The sequence below is a fragment of the Mastacembelus armatus genome, chromosome 11 (genome assembly GCF_900324485.2).
Source record: "Mastacembelus armatus chromosome 11, fMasArm1.2, whole genome shotgun sequence".
Classification (NCBI taxonomy): domain Eukaryota; kingdom Metazoa; phylum Chordata; class Actinopteri; order Synbranchiformes; family Mastacembelidae; genus Mastacembelus; species Mastacembelus armatus.
This window is the reverse complement of record NC_046643.1, coordinates 20,643,653-20,660,762: the sequence shown is the minus strand read 5'-3', so window position 1 is coordinate 20,660,762 and position 17,110 is coordinate 20,643,653. Positions and strand designations below refer to the sequence as shown.

Sequence of the window (17,110 nt, the reverse complement as noted above, 5' to 3'; positions counted from 1 at the left end):
GACCATGAAGTGCTTTCAGACATGCAGAAAAGAGCCCCACCGGCTGAACAGCAACTTTGGCTCAAAGAAGGAGCCATAATAGAGCAAGACCTTTTTAAAATTAAAGACAAACTTTGCCAACCTAGAAGTCTAGATCATACGGCAGCTATTTTGACGCATGGGCCTTGCCATGTGTCAACAGGAGGGATGGTATATGCAGTGGAAAAGTATTTTCACGCACCAGGTTTTAATAACTACTCAAAAAATTTTTGTAAATCCTGTTTGACTTGCTGTAAACATAACCCACAGGGAAATCTCAGACCAAAGAGAGGGAGATTCCCCAATCCGGACTATCCATTCCAAGTTATTCACATGGATTTCATAGAGTTGTCACAATGTCAGACATACAAGTACTGTCTTGTTTTGATAGATGCATACTCTAAGTGGGTTGAGATTGTGCCCAGCAAAAGTGCTGATGCACTGACAGTGGCCAAAGCGCTGTGCAAAAGTATAATCCCAGATCATGGGATTCCACAGCGAGTCTACAGTGATAATGGTCCACATTTTGTAAATGAAGTAGTTACGCAGATGTCTAAACATCTGGGTTTTGAGTTGAAGAACCACTGTTCATACCATCCCCAAAGTGCAGGCCTGGTGGAAAGAACTAATGGCACTATAAAGATGAGACTGAGGAAAACTATGGAGCAAACGGGAAGGACATGGGTGGAATGCCTCCCCCTGGTAAAAATGTATATGAGGGTCACGCCAACAGACAGAGGCCTGACCCCGTTTGAAATCCTTTATGGAAGACCTTTTACACTTCCCATTTGTGAAAATGTGTGTGAAAAACCTCAAGGAGAAACTACTCTAGCTGAATGGATGAGCAAGATGTTGCAAACCAGAGAAGTCATGAGTGCAAATAATCTGCCAAGAGATGTTTTGTCTCCACAGGTGCAGAGAGTCAAACCTGGTGACCAAGTCCTGATAAAGGTCATCAAGAGGAAGACCTGGTCCACTCCCAAGTGGGAGGGGCCCTATACAGTGATCCTGACCACTCCCACTGCAGTAAAGATTCAGGAGAGACCCACGTGGATTCACCAGAGCCACTGCAAGATACTACAGCCGCTAGGGGCCGAGTAAGGTGGAAGTCGGCCGGTATCAAAACCCTTGGCTGCTGAAGAGACCATCTGATCCTTACTTCCAGCTATGGCTCTCCATCGGCTGATTCTGTGTTTAGGGACACTAAGTATTGTCTGTTATGCAAGCACAGAGGTGACTGTAAATACTGATTATGTGTAACTGATTGTGCTCTGACAGAGGACCAGAGGTGGTCGCCCAGGAGCCTGGGGGCCCGTTGGGAATTTTTCCTTTATAGAATGTTTTCGCCCAACCCCTCACAGAGCCTTGCTTTTCTAAAACTTGTTTAGTCATAATGACGAGTTTCCAGAAAATCCCAAAAGGAAGATGGAAAACTCCGATACTATGGGGAAAATGACAAACAAGAGGGAAATGTTAGAATAAGAGCATTGAAAAAAGCTGACTGTGTTATGAGAATTGTCATTTTGCAGACAGATTTATGTAAAGGGTGCAACCAGGCATGTCACAGTTAAGGATGTTCCCTGTTTTTCTGTGCAAATCACCAAGACATGTAAATATATGGATGTGAACTCTGTATGAACTTTGAAGATAGCCTATGTTTCAACTCTCCCCTGTTGTGTAAAGTGAGACGGTGCCTGGAAGTCATGTAACCACATCACATATAAATTAAAGTGTGCTGGGTTAGACTCGCGCTGCAGCCGGGGATAGCAACAAGTTTGTATCTCCTAACAGTCACGAGCTCAACCTAGAACAAAGAAAAGAAAGTCTCTGTGTAGATGTTTGATTAGAACCAACACCTTTCTTCATGACAGCGTCTCACCATCCTTTCATATTTCAGTATAATCCCATGGTTTTAAGGGATTGGCCAAAGAATCAAGATGAGCCAAACTGGGACCGTCAGTGAGAAAATGCCTGCTCATGACCTTTGCCCTCAGCCTCATACTGGATCCCAGCTGTTTCAAGTCCTGTTCCAAGTTCAAACTTTTGGAGAGCTTTAGAAGGGAGTAGTAATATTTTATAATGGATTTGAAATTTGACGGGGAGCCAGTGAAGTTGTCTAAGTACTGGGGTGATGTGATCAGAGGGTGGGGTTCTTGAGAGGATGTGGGTAGATAATTTCTGGACCAGTTGAAGTTTATGGAGGGATTTGTGAGGTAAACCATATTGAAGTGAATTACAGTAATCAATCGTGGATGTGACGAGGGCATGTATGAGGATGGCAGTGTTAAAGGGGGTGAGTGATGAGCGCTGATGATTGAAAGTATGGAGGTGGAAGTAGGCCGCCCTTGTGACATGGTTAATATGAGCGGAAAAAGAGAGGGTACTGTCAAAGGTGACACTGACTCTTTACCTGAGGGGAGGGGAGAATAGTGGAGTGATCAATGAAGAGAGAGAAAATGTCGACTTTAGAGAGTGTAGATTTGGTAGCGATGAGCAAAAACTCAATTTTATCACTGTTTAATTTGTGAGAAAACCACATTTTGATGTCCAAGAGGCAGTCAGAGAGGGAGGAAGGGGGAAGCGCAGTGGTGGGCTTAGAGGAAAGATAGACCAGGGTGTCATCTGCATAGCAGTGGAATTGTATATTATATTTACAGAAAATGAGACCAAGTGGGAGTAAGTATATAATAACAGAAGGGGGGCACAGGACAGAGCCCTGGGGAACACCAGTATTAACAGATGAGGAATGGGACCTGTGATTTTTAATTTGGAGAAACAGTGAGGCCAGAGATGTATGAATGAAACCAGGTGAGTGCAGTGTTGATGATACCAACTGTTGCTAAACGGTGAAGGAGAATGAAGTGTGAAATTATATGAAATGCGGCAGTCAAATTAATGAGGATGAGAAAAGTGAATCCAGAATCTGCAGCTAACAGGAAGTAATTTGTAATTTTTACCCCAGCTGTTTCAGTGCTATGGAGGGGGTGAAAACCAGACTGGAATTGTTCACACAAATTATTGTTAGTAAAATGATTATGAACCTGAGCAGCAACTTTTTTTTCTAGGACTTTGGAGATAAATGGTAAATTGGAGATGGGTTGGAAATTATTCAGGTTTGTTGGATCAGAGCTGGGTTTTTGAGGATAGGTGTGATTTTAGCAGTCTTTAGAGATGATGGGACAGAACCAGAGAGAAGAGTGAATAATATTGGTTATGAGAAGAGAGAGGGAGTGGGTACAGGCTTCAACTAAGGTGGTGAGTAGAGGGTCCAGTTGACAGGTAGACCACATTCTCATATGGGCTAAAAAAAAGTAAAATATTGATGAGAGCAATTAATGAATGTTTTGAAAATAAAAGGTGAAAGTACAAATAGTTTAAGCTATAGCTTTAAAAACTTGACAAGCTCATGACCTCCACACCTTTACAACCTAAAACTAATTTTAAATGAACATTTTTACTATATATCACTGACACAGGCTCAGTGTATTTACATCAATTTGTGTGTGAATGTTAAAATAATCTAATGAATAAATAAATGAATAACATACATGGAAACACAACTGATCTGATGATCAGATCTTTATTAGTCTGGAAATATTGAAACACTCAACATTAAAACCAGTGAACATATCAGGAATAAGATAAAATGAGAAAGAGATTCAAAGTGAGAAAGTGTCAGAATAAAATCAGTAAAACCAGTAGCAGATTCTAGGAGGCAGGTCAGGACTATGAACACTGTTCTCTCCTCAGTTTCACTGTGACAGGACTCTGGGAGCCCTCAGGGGCCTCACACTTCACATTTCCATAGAGAGCCACTTTGCATCAGCAGCACCATGCTCCAGTGCTCTGGGACAGTTTATAGTCCTGAGAGTTGAACACTGGATGACTGACAGCTGTCCTTCATGACAACAGAAGCCACAGAAATCCTCCTCATCAAAAACATGACTCTGATCTCCGTCCTCATCTGGACTCTCCTCTGCTGCTGCTTCACAGGTAAAGTCCAGAGAATCCAACTCCTCTCCTCTATGAACATCCGTCGCTGTGAAATGAAGCCGACAAAACCATGAGGCTGCTTTATGTTTTTGTCTGTGTGTCCTCAGAGTCCAGAGGCCAGGTCACAGTGACTCAGCCTGGAGCAGTGAGCTCTGCTCTGGGAGGCTCCGTCACCATCAGATGTAAGACCAGTCAGAATGTGTATGGCGGGAGCTATTTTGCCTGGTACCAACAGAGAGATGGAGAAAGTCCTAAAATGCTCATTTACTATGCTAGCAGTCAAGCATCAGGGACTCCAGATCGTTTTACAGGCAGTGGATCAAACTCTGACTTCACTCTGACCATCAGTGGAGTCCAGGCTGAAGATGCAGCAGTTTATTACTGTCAGAGTCAACACCACATCAACAGTCAGTGGGTGTTCACACAGTGAAAAATGGTCGTACAAAAACCTCCCTCAGTCAGACTGAACAGAAACTGAACTGACTGCTGCAGCTGGAAACTACTGCAGAGACTGATACAGTTCACTGACGACACACACACACACACACACACACACACACACACACACACACACACACACACAGTTTTTCCATTCACGTCTATGAGTGTATTGTATCCCACTACTCTCTTCCTTCAGTCATAGCTATGAATAAATGAAAACTCCTGCTGTCTACATAAACTACACATGCACTGCAACATAAATGACTGACACATTACTCAGACTTCACATTGTTGTTCTGACCAATAAAACAGAACAAACACATTAACGTCAGTTGTGCACATTAACACTTTAGTTGATCCTGGATGAATATGTGGTTAATTCATTTCCCAGGAAACTTCTCAGTCTGAGCTAAAGTTAGTGATGGTTGATTATAGCAAAGACAGTGAACCAGCAAATGTCTTTTTGGAGGATTCTCAGGAAAAACTACCTGCCTGAAAAACTGCTGGTGTCCTTTTATCGCTGTGCAACTGAAAGCACACTGACCTACTGCATGTGTGTGTGGTTTGTCAGCTGCACAGTCACAGAGAAATAAAGTTCTCCAGAGAGTCTTGAATACGGCCCAGAACAGTCCCGGCTGCCCCCGACCCTCTGTGGAACATCTACACTGGTCCGGCAGCTTGAAAAGGGAGCAGAGTATCACGAGGAACATCTGGCACCAGGTAAACATCTGTTTGAGCTGCTGCCTTCAGCCAGAGGGTAGAGGACGTTTGAAGCAAGAACAAAAAGACTCAGAAATAGTTTTTATCTTGGAGCTATTGCTGCAATGAATAGTAACTGTTTTACTGGGGTAGGCCATGTTAATGTAGGTCTATACAATCACAGCCACGCTGTGACTCATGGGAAGTGGGAATAATTCAATTGATCTTATCTAATAAACTGATCATATTCTATGATTCTGATCAAATCAGTGATTCAGTCTTGGCAGATTTGATGACTTTGTAAATGAATTTCAACCTGAGAGTTTCCACCAATGACGTCTAAACATTTGAATTTCTCTGAGTTGAATAAAACTATTGGGACAGAAACATTATTTTGTGTCACTATTACAAGAAAACAAGTCATTTGATGAAATAATGTTTATTTACTGTGATGATTCAAATTGTAACAAGCACAAAAACTTTATAGATAAAACATGAAACTAGAGAAGGAGGGAGGGAACCAGAGGGAGACAGAGCTGCAGAACAAAGACTGAGAACAGTTACAGAGTAAAACCAGTAGCAGAGTAAAACCAGTAGCAGAGTCCCAGAGTCAGATCAGGACTATGAACACTGGTCTCTCGTCAGTGTCTCTGTGACCGGACTCTGGGAGCCCTGGGTGGCCTCACAGGTCACAGAGCCCACCTTCCCCCACTGGTCTGCAGGGAGCCTCAGGGTGCTGCTCCAGCTGTAGTGGCCATCCTTCCCCAGCACCCCGGGGCTCCTGTGCTCCTCCTGTCTGCTGCTGCTGCCATCCACCTTCCAGGTCAGACTCCAGTCTGAGGGAAAGCCCTTGTTGGCCAGGCACATGAGCGTGGCCTTCCCCTGCTGCAGCTCCTGGCTGGAGGGGCCCAGCACCGTCAGGATGGGGACCACTCGACCCACTGGAGGAGGAGACAGAGACAATATGAAGACAGCTCATACACAGAGAAAACAAACTCCACCCTGTTGGTTCCAGCAGAGGAGGCTGCTGCTTCTGCTGGTCTTCCTCACGTCGGACAAAACCGGTCTTCGGCGTTTCGTTTCCCTCTCTGAGCTCAGTAACCATGGCAACAGACAGGCATCACTGCTGAACCGTGGCAACAGGCAGGTTTTGGTACTAAAGATAAACAGCTTCAAGCAGGAATCTCTTTAGTTTCATGAACAAACTTCAACATCAGTGTTCAAGGATCCAAATGCTGCACTGAAGCCAGAGTGTGAGGCTTTTATTTGATCCTCCACATGTTTTAGTTCAAACCAAATCTCATAAGAGAAGGTCTCATTTACACAGGCATCACTGCTGGACCATGAGCACAGATTTCACTGCTCACAGAGTTTTTAATGCTGAAATGTTTCCCAGCTCTAATATTAATCGTACTAATACAGCAAGTAGTTCAATTAGCTCGGGTCAGGTTATGATGTTCATCAGATACTGGGAGGATTTGACCTGATATTAAACTGTTCAGTCCTGAATGAAGCTTCAGGAAAAACACATGCAATGATTTGAATTTCTCCAACTTATTGTGGCAGATTTGTTTGGCTGAAGTTTGATCATTATTACACACAAATCAATGAAGTCGATTTTCTTTCAGTCCAAGTTTGAAAACAAAACAGGACAAATTATAAACCAGAATATTGTCGTCAATAAATAAATGTTTCTTTGTAAAAACAACATATTAAAATGTACAAACTGTCCAAATGAAAATTTCAGAGAGCAACATCAGAGTTTCTTCATCAGACAGAATTGTATCAGTAACACAGTGACGTCTGTAACATTCACTTCAACATTACATTTTAATTATCAGCCAAAATATTAAAGGAAAGTCTGATTTTATTTAATAAAAATAGTCAAAACTTTTAATTTGAATTAATCTTGAAGTCAAATGTACTTACAGTTAACTTCCAGTCTGGTTCCTCCACCAAAAGTCCACCACAGTGATACAAACTGATTGAGGCGTCGTACAAAAACCTCTCAGTGCAGAGACACGGCTCTCTGAGTCTGAAACAAACAGTCAACAAAAACAGTCTGTAAAACACAGCTGCTGTTATAAACATGAACTAAAACTGAGCTCCAGAAAACACCCAAATTAATTCATTTGTTGAATATTTAGTAGATTTTTAATGTCTTGAATTCAAACTAAATGTTGCACATGCACCATCATTCACTCATTCAAAACAGATATTTAGGAAAAACATCCACCAAACAAATCAACACATTCCTAATCAATTATGTGATAAAGTGATTGATCCATGAATAATCAGCCTGGTCAGAGTGATCCAAGTCCCTGTTGGACTCAGTCAGAACATTTCCATAGAGAGCCACTTTGCATCAGCAGCACCATGCTCCAGTGCTCTGGGACAGTTTATAGTCCTGAGAGTTGAACACTGGATGACTGACAGCTGTCCTTCATGACAACAGAAGCCACAGAAATCCTCCTCATCAAAAACATGACTCTGATCTCCGTCCTCATCTGGACTCTCCTCTGCTGCTGCTTCACAGGTAAAGTCCAGAGAATCCAACTCCTCTCCTCTATGAACATCCGTCGCTGTGAAATGAAGCCGACAAAACCATGAGGCTGCTTTATGTTTTTGTCTCTGTGTCCTCAGAGTCCAGAGGCCAGGTCACAGTGACTCAGCCTGGAGCAGTGAGCTCTGCTCTGGGAGGCTCCGTCACCATCAGATGTAGGGTCAGTCGTGATGTTTATGTCTGGAACAACAAACATTATTTTGCCTGGTACCAACAGAGAGATGGAGAAAGTCCTAAACTGCTCATTTATGATGCTTATATTCAAATATCAGGGACTCCAGATCGCTTTACAGGCAGTGGATCAAACTCTGACTTCACTCTGACCATCAGTGGAGTCCAGGCTGAAGATGCAGCAATTTATTACTGTCATAGTGTCCATTCGGTAAATAGTAAAGGGCCGTTCACACAGTGAAAAATGGTCGTACAAAAACCTCCCTCAGTCTGACTGAACAGAAACTGAACTGACTGCTGCAGCTGGAAACTACTGCAGAGACTGATACAGTTCACTGAGGACAAACACACACACCAACTCATATATCTATCCTTATTAGGACTCTCATAAGCATAATGAAAACCATAGACCCTAACCCTAGAACAAAGTCTTAACCCTCAAATAGGTGTCTGAAAAAGTCGTAGAAATAAGGTAGAAATACAAACCTACACAAACACGGTGTTCACTTTGTCTCCAACAGTTTTTCTGCATGACTTCAAACAGTCACCTCCCACCTCATCAACTGAACAAAGTCCCCAAATTATTGCTACATATAGACATGGACACATACACAGCTGTGTTTGTCCATACATACGTCAATGAGATCACAGGCTCCACAGATTTATACACATCTACACCAAGAATCCAGTGTGGTATTTCTTTAGGCATGTTACAGATTTCAAAGTCCCACATTTGCAGCCAGACAGAGGTAAAGTAAAGTGTGGACTGAGGGGAGGTTGGTGTCAGGAGCTGAGGCCCTGTGCTGAGGTGGGAGAGCTCAGGTGGGAGAGGACTATTATCTTGGAGCACGTTTGTCTGATCCTGGAGTGTTTGATGTTGTTGGATACAGTCAGGATGGTGAACACGCAGGAGGACACTGTAACACAGTTACTGATCTGTGTGAAGGTAAAGTTTCTACAGAAATAAAAATAGAGATCTTCAGATGATTATAAAGTGACATATTTGTCCTTGTGATGTTGATACATCCTGAGTTTGGATATCTGGATTAGAATGAATGGTTTATTTTGGAAAGCAAATATTGTCTTTTGTCAGATCTTTTGTTCTTTCAGACAGCCCCTGTTCACATGTAAAGATATTTTGATCTGAAAGTAGTTTTTCACTCTTTGTGTGTCTCTATATGCTGATGATATTTGAGTTTATATTTCCAATTTCTAAGTTTCCTCCAAAATTCTGAGGATTTTTTTCTCAGAAACTTATAATGGACATAAACTTTTAAAGACATGCATGTAAAATAAATTATACACAATGAAAAATCTGTACCGAGAGGACAGTATGGTGATGGAGAATTAGTACAAAACATTTAATTATATTTATTACTTTTATACCTTTAAAAAAAATGACAAGGAGATTATCTCCACACCTTTACTCATCAAGTCAACAAAAAACAGTCTGTAAAACAGCACTATCATTAATTCATTCAAAACAGATATTTAGGAAAAACATCCACCAAACAAATCAACACATTCCTAATCAATAATGTGATAAGGTGACTGATCCATGAATAATCAGCCTGATCAGAGTGATCCAAGTCCCTGTTGGATTCAGTCATAACATTTCCATAGAGAGCCACTTTGCATCAGCAGCACCATGCTCCAGTGCTCTGGGACAGTTTATAATCCTGAGAGTTGAACACTGGATGACTGACAGCTGTCCTTCATGACAACAGAAGCCACAGAAATCCTCCTCATCAAAAACATGACTCTGATCTCCGTCCTCATCTGGACTCTCCTCTGCTGCTGCTTCACAGGTAAAGTCCAGAGAATCCAACTCCTCTCCTCTATGAACATCCGTCGCTGTGAAATGAAGCCGACAAAACCATGAGGCTGCTTTATGTTTTTGTCTCTGTGTCCTCAGAGTCCAGAGGCCAGGTCACAGTGACTCAGCCTGGAGCAGTGAGCTCTGCTCTGGGAGGCTCCGTCACCATCAGATGTACGGTCAGTCCACAGGTTGCTGTTGGATCGAAAAGTGGGAAAGAGCTTTTAGCCTGGTACCAACAGAGAGATGGAGAAGCTCCTAAACTTCTGGTTTATTACATTAACCATCGAGCATCAGGGACTCCAGATCGTTTTACAGGCAGTGGAACAAAAACTGACTTCACTCTGACCATCAGTGGAGTCCAGGCTGAAGATGCAGCAGTTTATTACTGTCTGAGTGATCACTGGTTAAACAGTCAGGATGTGTTCACACAGTGAAAAATGGTCGTACAAAAACCTCCCTCAGTCAGACAGAACAGAAACTGAACTGACTGCTGCAGCTGGAAACTACTGCAGAGACTGATACAGTTCACTGAGGACACACACACACACGCAGTTTTTCCATTCATGTCTATGAGTGTATTGTATCCCACTACTCTCTTCCTTCGGTCGTAGCTATGAATAAATGAAAACTCCTGCTGTCTACATAAACTACACATGCACTGCAACATAAATGACTGACACATTACTCAGACTTCACATTGTTGTTCTGACCAATAAAACAGAACAAACACATTAACGTCAGTTGTGCACATCAACCCTTTAGTTGATCCTGGATGAATATGTGGTTAATTCATTTCCCAGGAAACTTCTCAGTCTGAACTAAAGTTAGTGATGGTTGATTATAGCAAAGAGAGTGAACCAGCAAATGTCTTTTTGGAGGATTCTCAGGAAAAACTACCTGCCTGAAAAACTGCTGGTGTCCTTTTATCGCTGTGCAACTGAAAGCACACTGACCTACTGCATGTGTGTGTGGTTTGTCAGCTGCACAGTCACAGAGAAATAAAGTTCTCCAGAGAGTCTTGAATACGGCCCAGAAAAGTCCCGGCTGCCCCTGACCCTCTGTGGAACATCTAGACTGGTCCGGCAGCTTAAAAAGGGAGCAGAGTATCACGAGGAACATCTGGCACCAGGTAAACATCTGTTTGAGCTGCTGCCTTCAGCCAGAGGGGAGAGGACGTTTGAAGCAAGAACAAAAAGACTCAGAAATAGTTTTTATCTTGGAGCTATTGCTGCAATGAATAGTAACTGTTTTACTGGGGTAGGCCATGTTAATGTAGGTCTATACAATCACAGCCACGCTGTGACTCATGGGACATGGGAATAATTCAATTGATCTTATCTAATAAACTGATCATATTCTATGATTCTGATCAAATCAGTGATTCAGTTTTGGCAGATTTGATGACTTTATAAATGAATTTCAACCTGAGAGTTTCCACCAATGACGTCTAAACATTTGAATTTCTCTGAGTTGAATAAAACTATTGGGACAGAAACATTATTTTGTGTCACTGTTACAAGAAAACAAGTCATTTGATGAAATAATGTTTATTTACTGTGATGATTCAAATTGTAACAAGCACAAAAACTTTATAGATAAAACATGAAACTAGAGAAGGAGGGAGGGAACCAGAGGGAGACAGAGCTGCAGAACAAAGACTGAGAACAGTTACAGAGTAAAACCAGTAGCAGAGTGAAACCAGTAGCAGGGTCACAGAGTCAGATCAGGACTGTGAACACTGGTCTCTCCTCAGTGTCTCTGTGACCGGAGTCTGGGAGCCCTGGGTGGCCTCACAGGTCACAGAGCCCACCCTCCCCCACTGGACTGCAGGGAGCCTCAGGGTGCTGCTCCAGCTGTAGTGGCCGTCCTTCCCCAGCACCCTGGGGCTCCTGCTCTCCTCCTGGCTGCTGCTGCTGCTCCTGCCGTCCACCTTCCAGGTCAGACTCCAGTCTGAGGGAAAGCCCTTGTTGGCCAGGCACATGAGCGTGGCCTTCCCCTGCTGCAGCTCCTGGCTGGAGGGGCCCAGCACCGTCAGGTTGGGGACCACTCGACCCACTGGAGGAGGAGACAGAGACAATATGAAGACAGCTCATACACAGAGAAAACAAACTCCACCCTGTTGGTTCCAGGAGAGGAGGCTGCTGCTTCTGCTGGTCTTCCTCACGTCGGACAAAACCGGTCTTCGGCGTTTCGTTTCTCTCTCTGAGCTCAGTAACCATGGCAACAGACAGGCATCACTGCTGAACCGTGGCAACAGGCAGGTTTCGGTGCTAAAGATAAATAGCTTCAAGCAGGAAACTCCTTAGTTTTATGAACAAACTTCAACATCAGTGTTCAAGGATCCAAATACTGCACTGAAGCCAGAGTGTGAGGCTTTTATTTGATCCTCCACATGTTTTAGTTCAAACCAAATCTCATAAGAGAAGGTCTCATTTACACAGGCATCACTGCTGGACCATGAGCACAGATTTCACTGCTCACAGAGTTTTTAATGCTGAAATGTTTCCCAGCTCTAATATTAATCGTACTAATACAGCAAGTAGTTCAATTAGCTCGGGTCAGGTTATGATGTTCATCAGATACTGGGAGGATTTGACCTGATATTAAACTGTTCAGTCCTGAATGAAGCTTCAGGAAAAACACATGCAATGATTTGAATTTCTCCAACTTATTGTGGCAGATTTGTTTGGCTGAAGTTTGATCATTATTACACACAAATCAATGAAGTCGATTTTCTTTCAGTCCAAGTTTGAAAACAAAACAGGACAAATTATAAACCAGAATATTGTCTTCAATAAATAAATGTTTCTTTGTAAAAACAACATATTAAAATGTACAAACTGTCCAAATGAAATTCTCAGAGAGCAACATCAGAGTTTCTTCATCAGACAGAATTGTATCAGTAACACAGTGACGTCTGTAACAATCACTTCAACGTTACATTTTAATTATCAGCCAAAATATTAAAGGAAAGTCTGATTTTATTTAATAAAAATAATAAAAATTTTTAATTTGAATGAATCTTGAAGTCAAATGTACTTACAGTTAACTTCCAGTCTGGTTCCTCCACCAAAAGTCCTCCACAGTGATACAAACTGATTGAGGCGTCGTACAAAAACCTCTCAGTGCAGAGACACGGCTCTCTGAGTCTGAAACAAACAGTCAACAAAAACAGTCTGTAAAACACAGCTGCTGTTATAAACATGAACTAAAACTGAGCTCCAGAAAACACCCAAATTAATTCATTTGTTGAATATTTAGTAGATTTTTAACGTCTTGAATTCAAACTAAATATTGCACATGCACCATCATTCATTCATTCAAAACAGATATTTAGGAAAAACATCCACCACACAAATCAACACATTACTAATCAATAATGTGATAAAGTGATTGATCCATGAATAATCAGCCTGATCAGAGTGATCCAAGTCCCTGTTGGACTCAGTCAGAACATTTCCATAGAGAACCACTTTGCATCAGCAGCACCATGCTCCAGTGCTCTGGGACAGTTTATAGTCCTGAGAGTTGAACACTGGATGACTGACAGCTGTCCTTCATGACAACAGAAGCCACAGAAATCCTCCTCATCAAAAACATGACTCTGATCTCCGTCCTCATCTGGACTCTCCTCTGCTGCTGCTTCACAGGTAAAGTCCAGAGAATCCAACTCCTCTCCTCTATGAACATCTGTCGCTGTGAAATGAAGCCGACAAAACCATGAGGCTGCTTTATGTTTTTGTCTGTGTGTCCTCAGAGTCCAGAGGCCAGGTCACAGTGAGTCAACCTGGAGCAGTGAGCTCTGCTCTGGGAGGCTCCATCACCATCAGATGTAAGACCAGCCAGGATGTTTATGTTTGGAGCGGTTACCACTATTTACACTGGTACCAACAGAGAGATGGAGAAAGTCCTAAACTGCTCATTAAAAGAACTCATGAGAGAGTATCAGGGACTCCAGGTCGTTTTACAGGCAGTGGATCAAATTCTGACTTCTCTCTGACCATCAGTGGAGTCCAGGCTGAAGATGCAGCAGTTTATTACTGTCAGAGTTATCATGAGATCAACAGTCAGGGTGTGTTCACACAGTGAAAAATGGTCGTACAAAAACCTCCCTCAGTCAGACTGAACAGAAACTGAACTGACTGCTGCAGCTGGAAACTACTGCAGAGACTGATACAGTTCACTGAGGACACACACACACCAACTCATATTTCTATCCTTATTAGGACTCTCATAGACATAATGAAAACCATAGACGATAACCCTAAAACCAAGTCTTAACCCTCAAAAAGGTGTCTGAAAAAGTGGTAGAAATAAGGTAGAAATACAAACCTACACAAACACATGATGATCACTTTGTCTCCAACAGTTTTTCTGCTGAACTTCAAACAGTCACCTCCCACCTCAACAACCTGACAATATCCCCAAATTATTGCTATATGTATACATGGATCCATACACAGCTGTGTTTGTCCATACATACGTCAGTGAGACCACAGGCTCCATAGATTTATACACATCATGAAGTGTGGACTGAGGGCAGGTTTGTGTCAGGAACTGAGGTGGGAGAGCTCAGGTGTGGGAGGACTATTATCTTGGAGCTGGTGTGTTTGATCCTGGAGTGTTTGTTGTTGTTGGATACAGTCAGGATGGTGAATACGCAGGAGGACACTGTAACACTGTAACTGAACTGTGTGAAGGTAAACTTTCCACAGAAATAAAAATACAGATCTTAAGATGATTATAAAGTGACACAATTGTTTCTGTGATGTTGATGCATCCTTAGTTTGTATATCTGGATTAGAATCAATGGTTTATTTTGGAAAGCAAATATTGTCTTTTGTCAGATCTTTTGTTATTTCAGACAGCCCCTGTTCACATGTGAAGATATTTTTATCTGAAAGTAGTTTTTCACTCTTTGTGTGTCTCTATATGCTGATGATATTTGAGTTTATATTTCCAATTTTTAAGGTTCCTCAAACATTCTGAAGATTTTTTTCACAGAAATTTATAATGGACATAAACTTTTAAATACATGCATGTAAAATAAACACTGAAAATTTATTCTTATCTGGTCAAAATGATTAAAGTGTTTATGAGAGCAATGAATGAATGTGTTGAAAATAAGAAGTTAAAGTACAAATGCTTCACATTTATTTCAAAACACTTAAAAAGCCAAGACTACATCAGTTCATCTGTGACTGTAGGTCCTAAAAATGTCATATCCCATAAATTTCATAAAATTACAAAATCTGTATCAAGAGGACAGTATGGTGATGGGGAATCAATACAAAACATTTCATTAGATTTTATTACTTTTATACTTTTAAAAAAATTGACAAGGAGATTACCTCCACACCTTTACTCATTTGTTGAATATTTTTGAGATTTTTAAAGTCTTGAATTCAAACTAAATGTTGCACATGCACCATCATTCATTCATTCAAAACAGATATTTAGGAAAACACATTCCATTCAACACATTCCTAATCAATAATGTGATAAAGTGATTGATCCATTCATAATCAGCCTGATCAGAGTGATCCAAGTCCATCTTGGACTCAGTCAGAACATTTCCATAGAGAGCCACTTTGCATCAGCAGCACCATGCTCCAGTGCTCTGGGACAGTTTATAGTCCTGAGAGTTGAACACTGGATGACTGACAGCTGTCCTTCATGACAACAGAAGCCACAGAAATCCTCCTCATCAAAAACATGACTCTGATCTCCGTCCTCATCTGGACTCTCCTCTGCTGCTGCTTCACAGGTAAAGTCCAGAGAATCCAACTCCTCTCCTCTATGAACATCCGTCGCTGTGAAATGAAGCCGACAAAACCATGAGACTGCTTTATGTTTTTGTCTGTGTGTCCTCAGAGTCCAGAGGCCAGGTCACAGTGACTCAGCCTGGAGCAGTGAGCTCTGCTCTGGGAGGCACCGTCACCATCAGATGTAAGACGAGTCAGAATGTTCGTGTTTGGAGCAATTATCATCTGTTAGCCTGGTACCAACAGAGAGATGGAGAAAGTCCTAAACTGCTCATTTACTACGCTAGCACTCGAGCATCAGGGACTCCAGGTCGTTTTACAGGCAGTGGATCAAACTCTGACTTCACTCTGACCATCAGTGGAGTCCAGGCTGATGATGCAGCAGTTTATTACTGTCAGAGTGATCACTACATCAACAGTCAGTACGTGTTCACACAGTGAAAAATGGTCATACAAAAACCTCCCTCAGTCAGACTGAACAGAAACTGAACTGACTGTTGCAGCTGGAAACTACTGCAGAGACTGATACAGTTCACTGACCCACATCAGTTAAACTGTCTGTAGAACAACTACAGTATCTGCTGTTTGTGCTCACAAAGAATCATGACACATCTCTGAATTATTTCTTCACAACTTTTTACACTTTTTTTTGATCCAGATGCTGCCATTTAAAATCCCAAGGCATCTTTGAATTAACACCATCATAAAATCAGCTTTTATGCTGATGACCTCCTATTATACATCACAATAGCATAATTTGTCTTCTTTCAATTATTAGTAAGATCATTAATTAAAGGCAGTTTTCTGCCTTCTATCAGTTAATATTCCAGATCTCATCAAACTAAACGTAGTTAAATTTCAAGTACTTACTTTCATGTTAAATTAAAAACATATTAATTGGCAGCTTGGAATTGGTTTTCCTTATCTGACTTGTTAAATATATACAAAACTCTTCCTTTAATTAGTTTCTTACTTTTGATATTTGTTTTCATTCCACTTCCAGGTCAGCTCTTCTAAAGGTGTAGTTGCTAAATCATCTTCTTTTCCTTTCAGCTGCTCCCTTCAGGGATCGCCACAGCGAATCATATGCCTCCATCCAACACTATCCTCTGTTCCCAGCAAATTAAGGAATAAATCCAGTGTTTCTCAGGAAGGACAGACTCTGCAGACAGTTGGGGAATCAGAATGAGTCCACCATTAGATCCTAACGACCCTCACCTGAGCTCACTCCTTTGGTTACTTAACAAGCCTATTCAGACTAGGTGTGAAGTGAAACCAACTCAGGGGCGTGGGTCTAACGACTCTCACCTGATTTGCTTTAGCACACTTAGTGAGCCTTTGGGCCAAGGGTGGAGTGAAACTAACCTGGGAAATAAATTTGGGAGTTCCAGTCCAGCCTCTCAGACTGATGAAGCCACTTGGATGGGTGGCGAAACATTTCAGCTTTAAAGAACAGAAAGTCTAGTTGCCATAACTCAACTTCTAGATAACCTCCAGTGGACAACTGAGGATCTACACAGACATATCCTCTGTAGCTTCCTCACCCACACCAACTATCCTCATGTCCTCCTTCACTACATCCAAGAATCTCTTCTTTGGTCTTCCTCTAGTCCTCCTTCCTGGCAGCTCTAACCTTAGCAT

At 41.9% G+C, this 17,110-nt stretch overlaps 4 gene segments (V, D, J or C); 2 read left to right on the top strand and 2 right to left on the bottom strand.

Moving 5' to 3' along the window:
• Positions 1–3,959: 3,959 nt before the first annotated feature.
• Positions 3,960–4,429, top strand: LOC113126914 (Ig kappa chain V region 2717-like; the record flags this gene model as incomplete). The annotated part of the segment is given in 2 exon segments: positions 3,960–4,011; positions 4,119–4,429. Coding segments are annotated over 2 exon segments (363 nt in total), but the record flags the coding sequence as incomplete, so codon positions are not given.
• A 1,145-nt stretch (positions 4,430–5,574) lies between these two features.
• Positions 5,575–7,133, bottom strand: LOC113126936 (Ig kappa-b4 chain C region-like). The segment is given in 2 exon segments: positions 5,575–6,092; positions 7,081–7,133. A coding segment is annotated over 1 exon segment (246 nt).
• A 4,102-nt stretch (positions 7,134–11,235) lies between these two features.
• Positions 11,236–12,782, bottom strand: LOC113126933 (Ig kappa-b4 chain C region-like). The segment is given in 2 exon segments: positions 11,236–11,759; positions 12,748–12,782. A coding segment is annotated over 1 exon segment (258 nt).
• Positions 12,783–15,419: 2,637 nt separating this feature from the next.
• On the top strand, positions 15,420–15,898 carry LOC113126900 (Ig kappa chain V region 3381-like; the record flags this gene model as incomplete). The annotated part of the segment is given in 2 exon segments: positions 15,420–15,471; positions 15,579–15,898. Coding segments are annotated over 2 exon segments (372 nt in total), but the record flags the coding sequence as incomplete, so codon positions are not given.
• Positions 15,899–17,110: the final 1,212 nt, after the last annotated feature.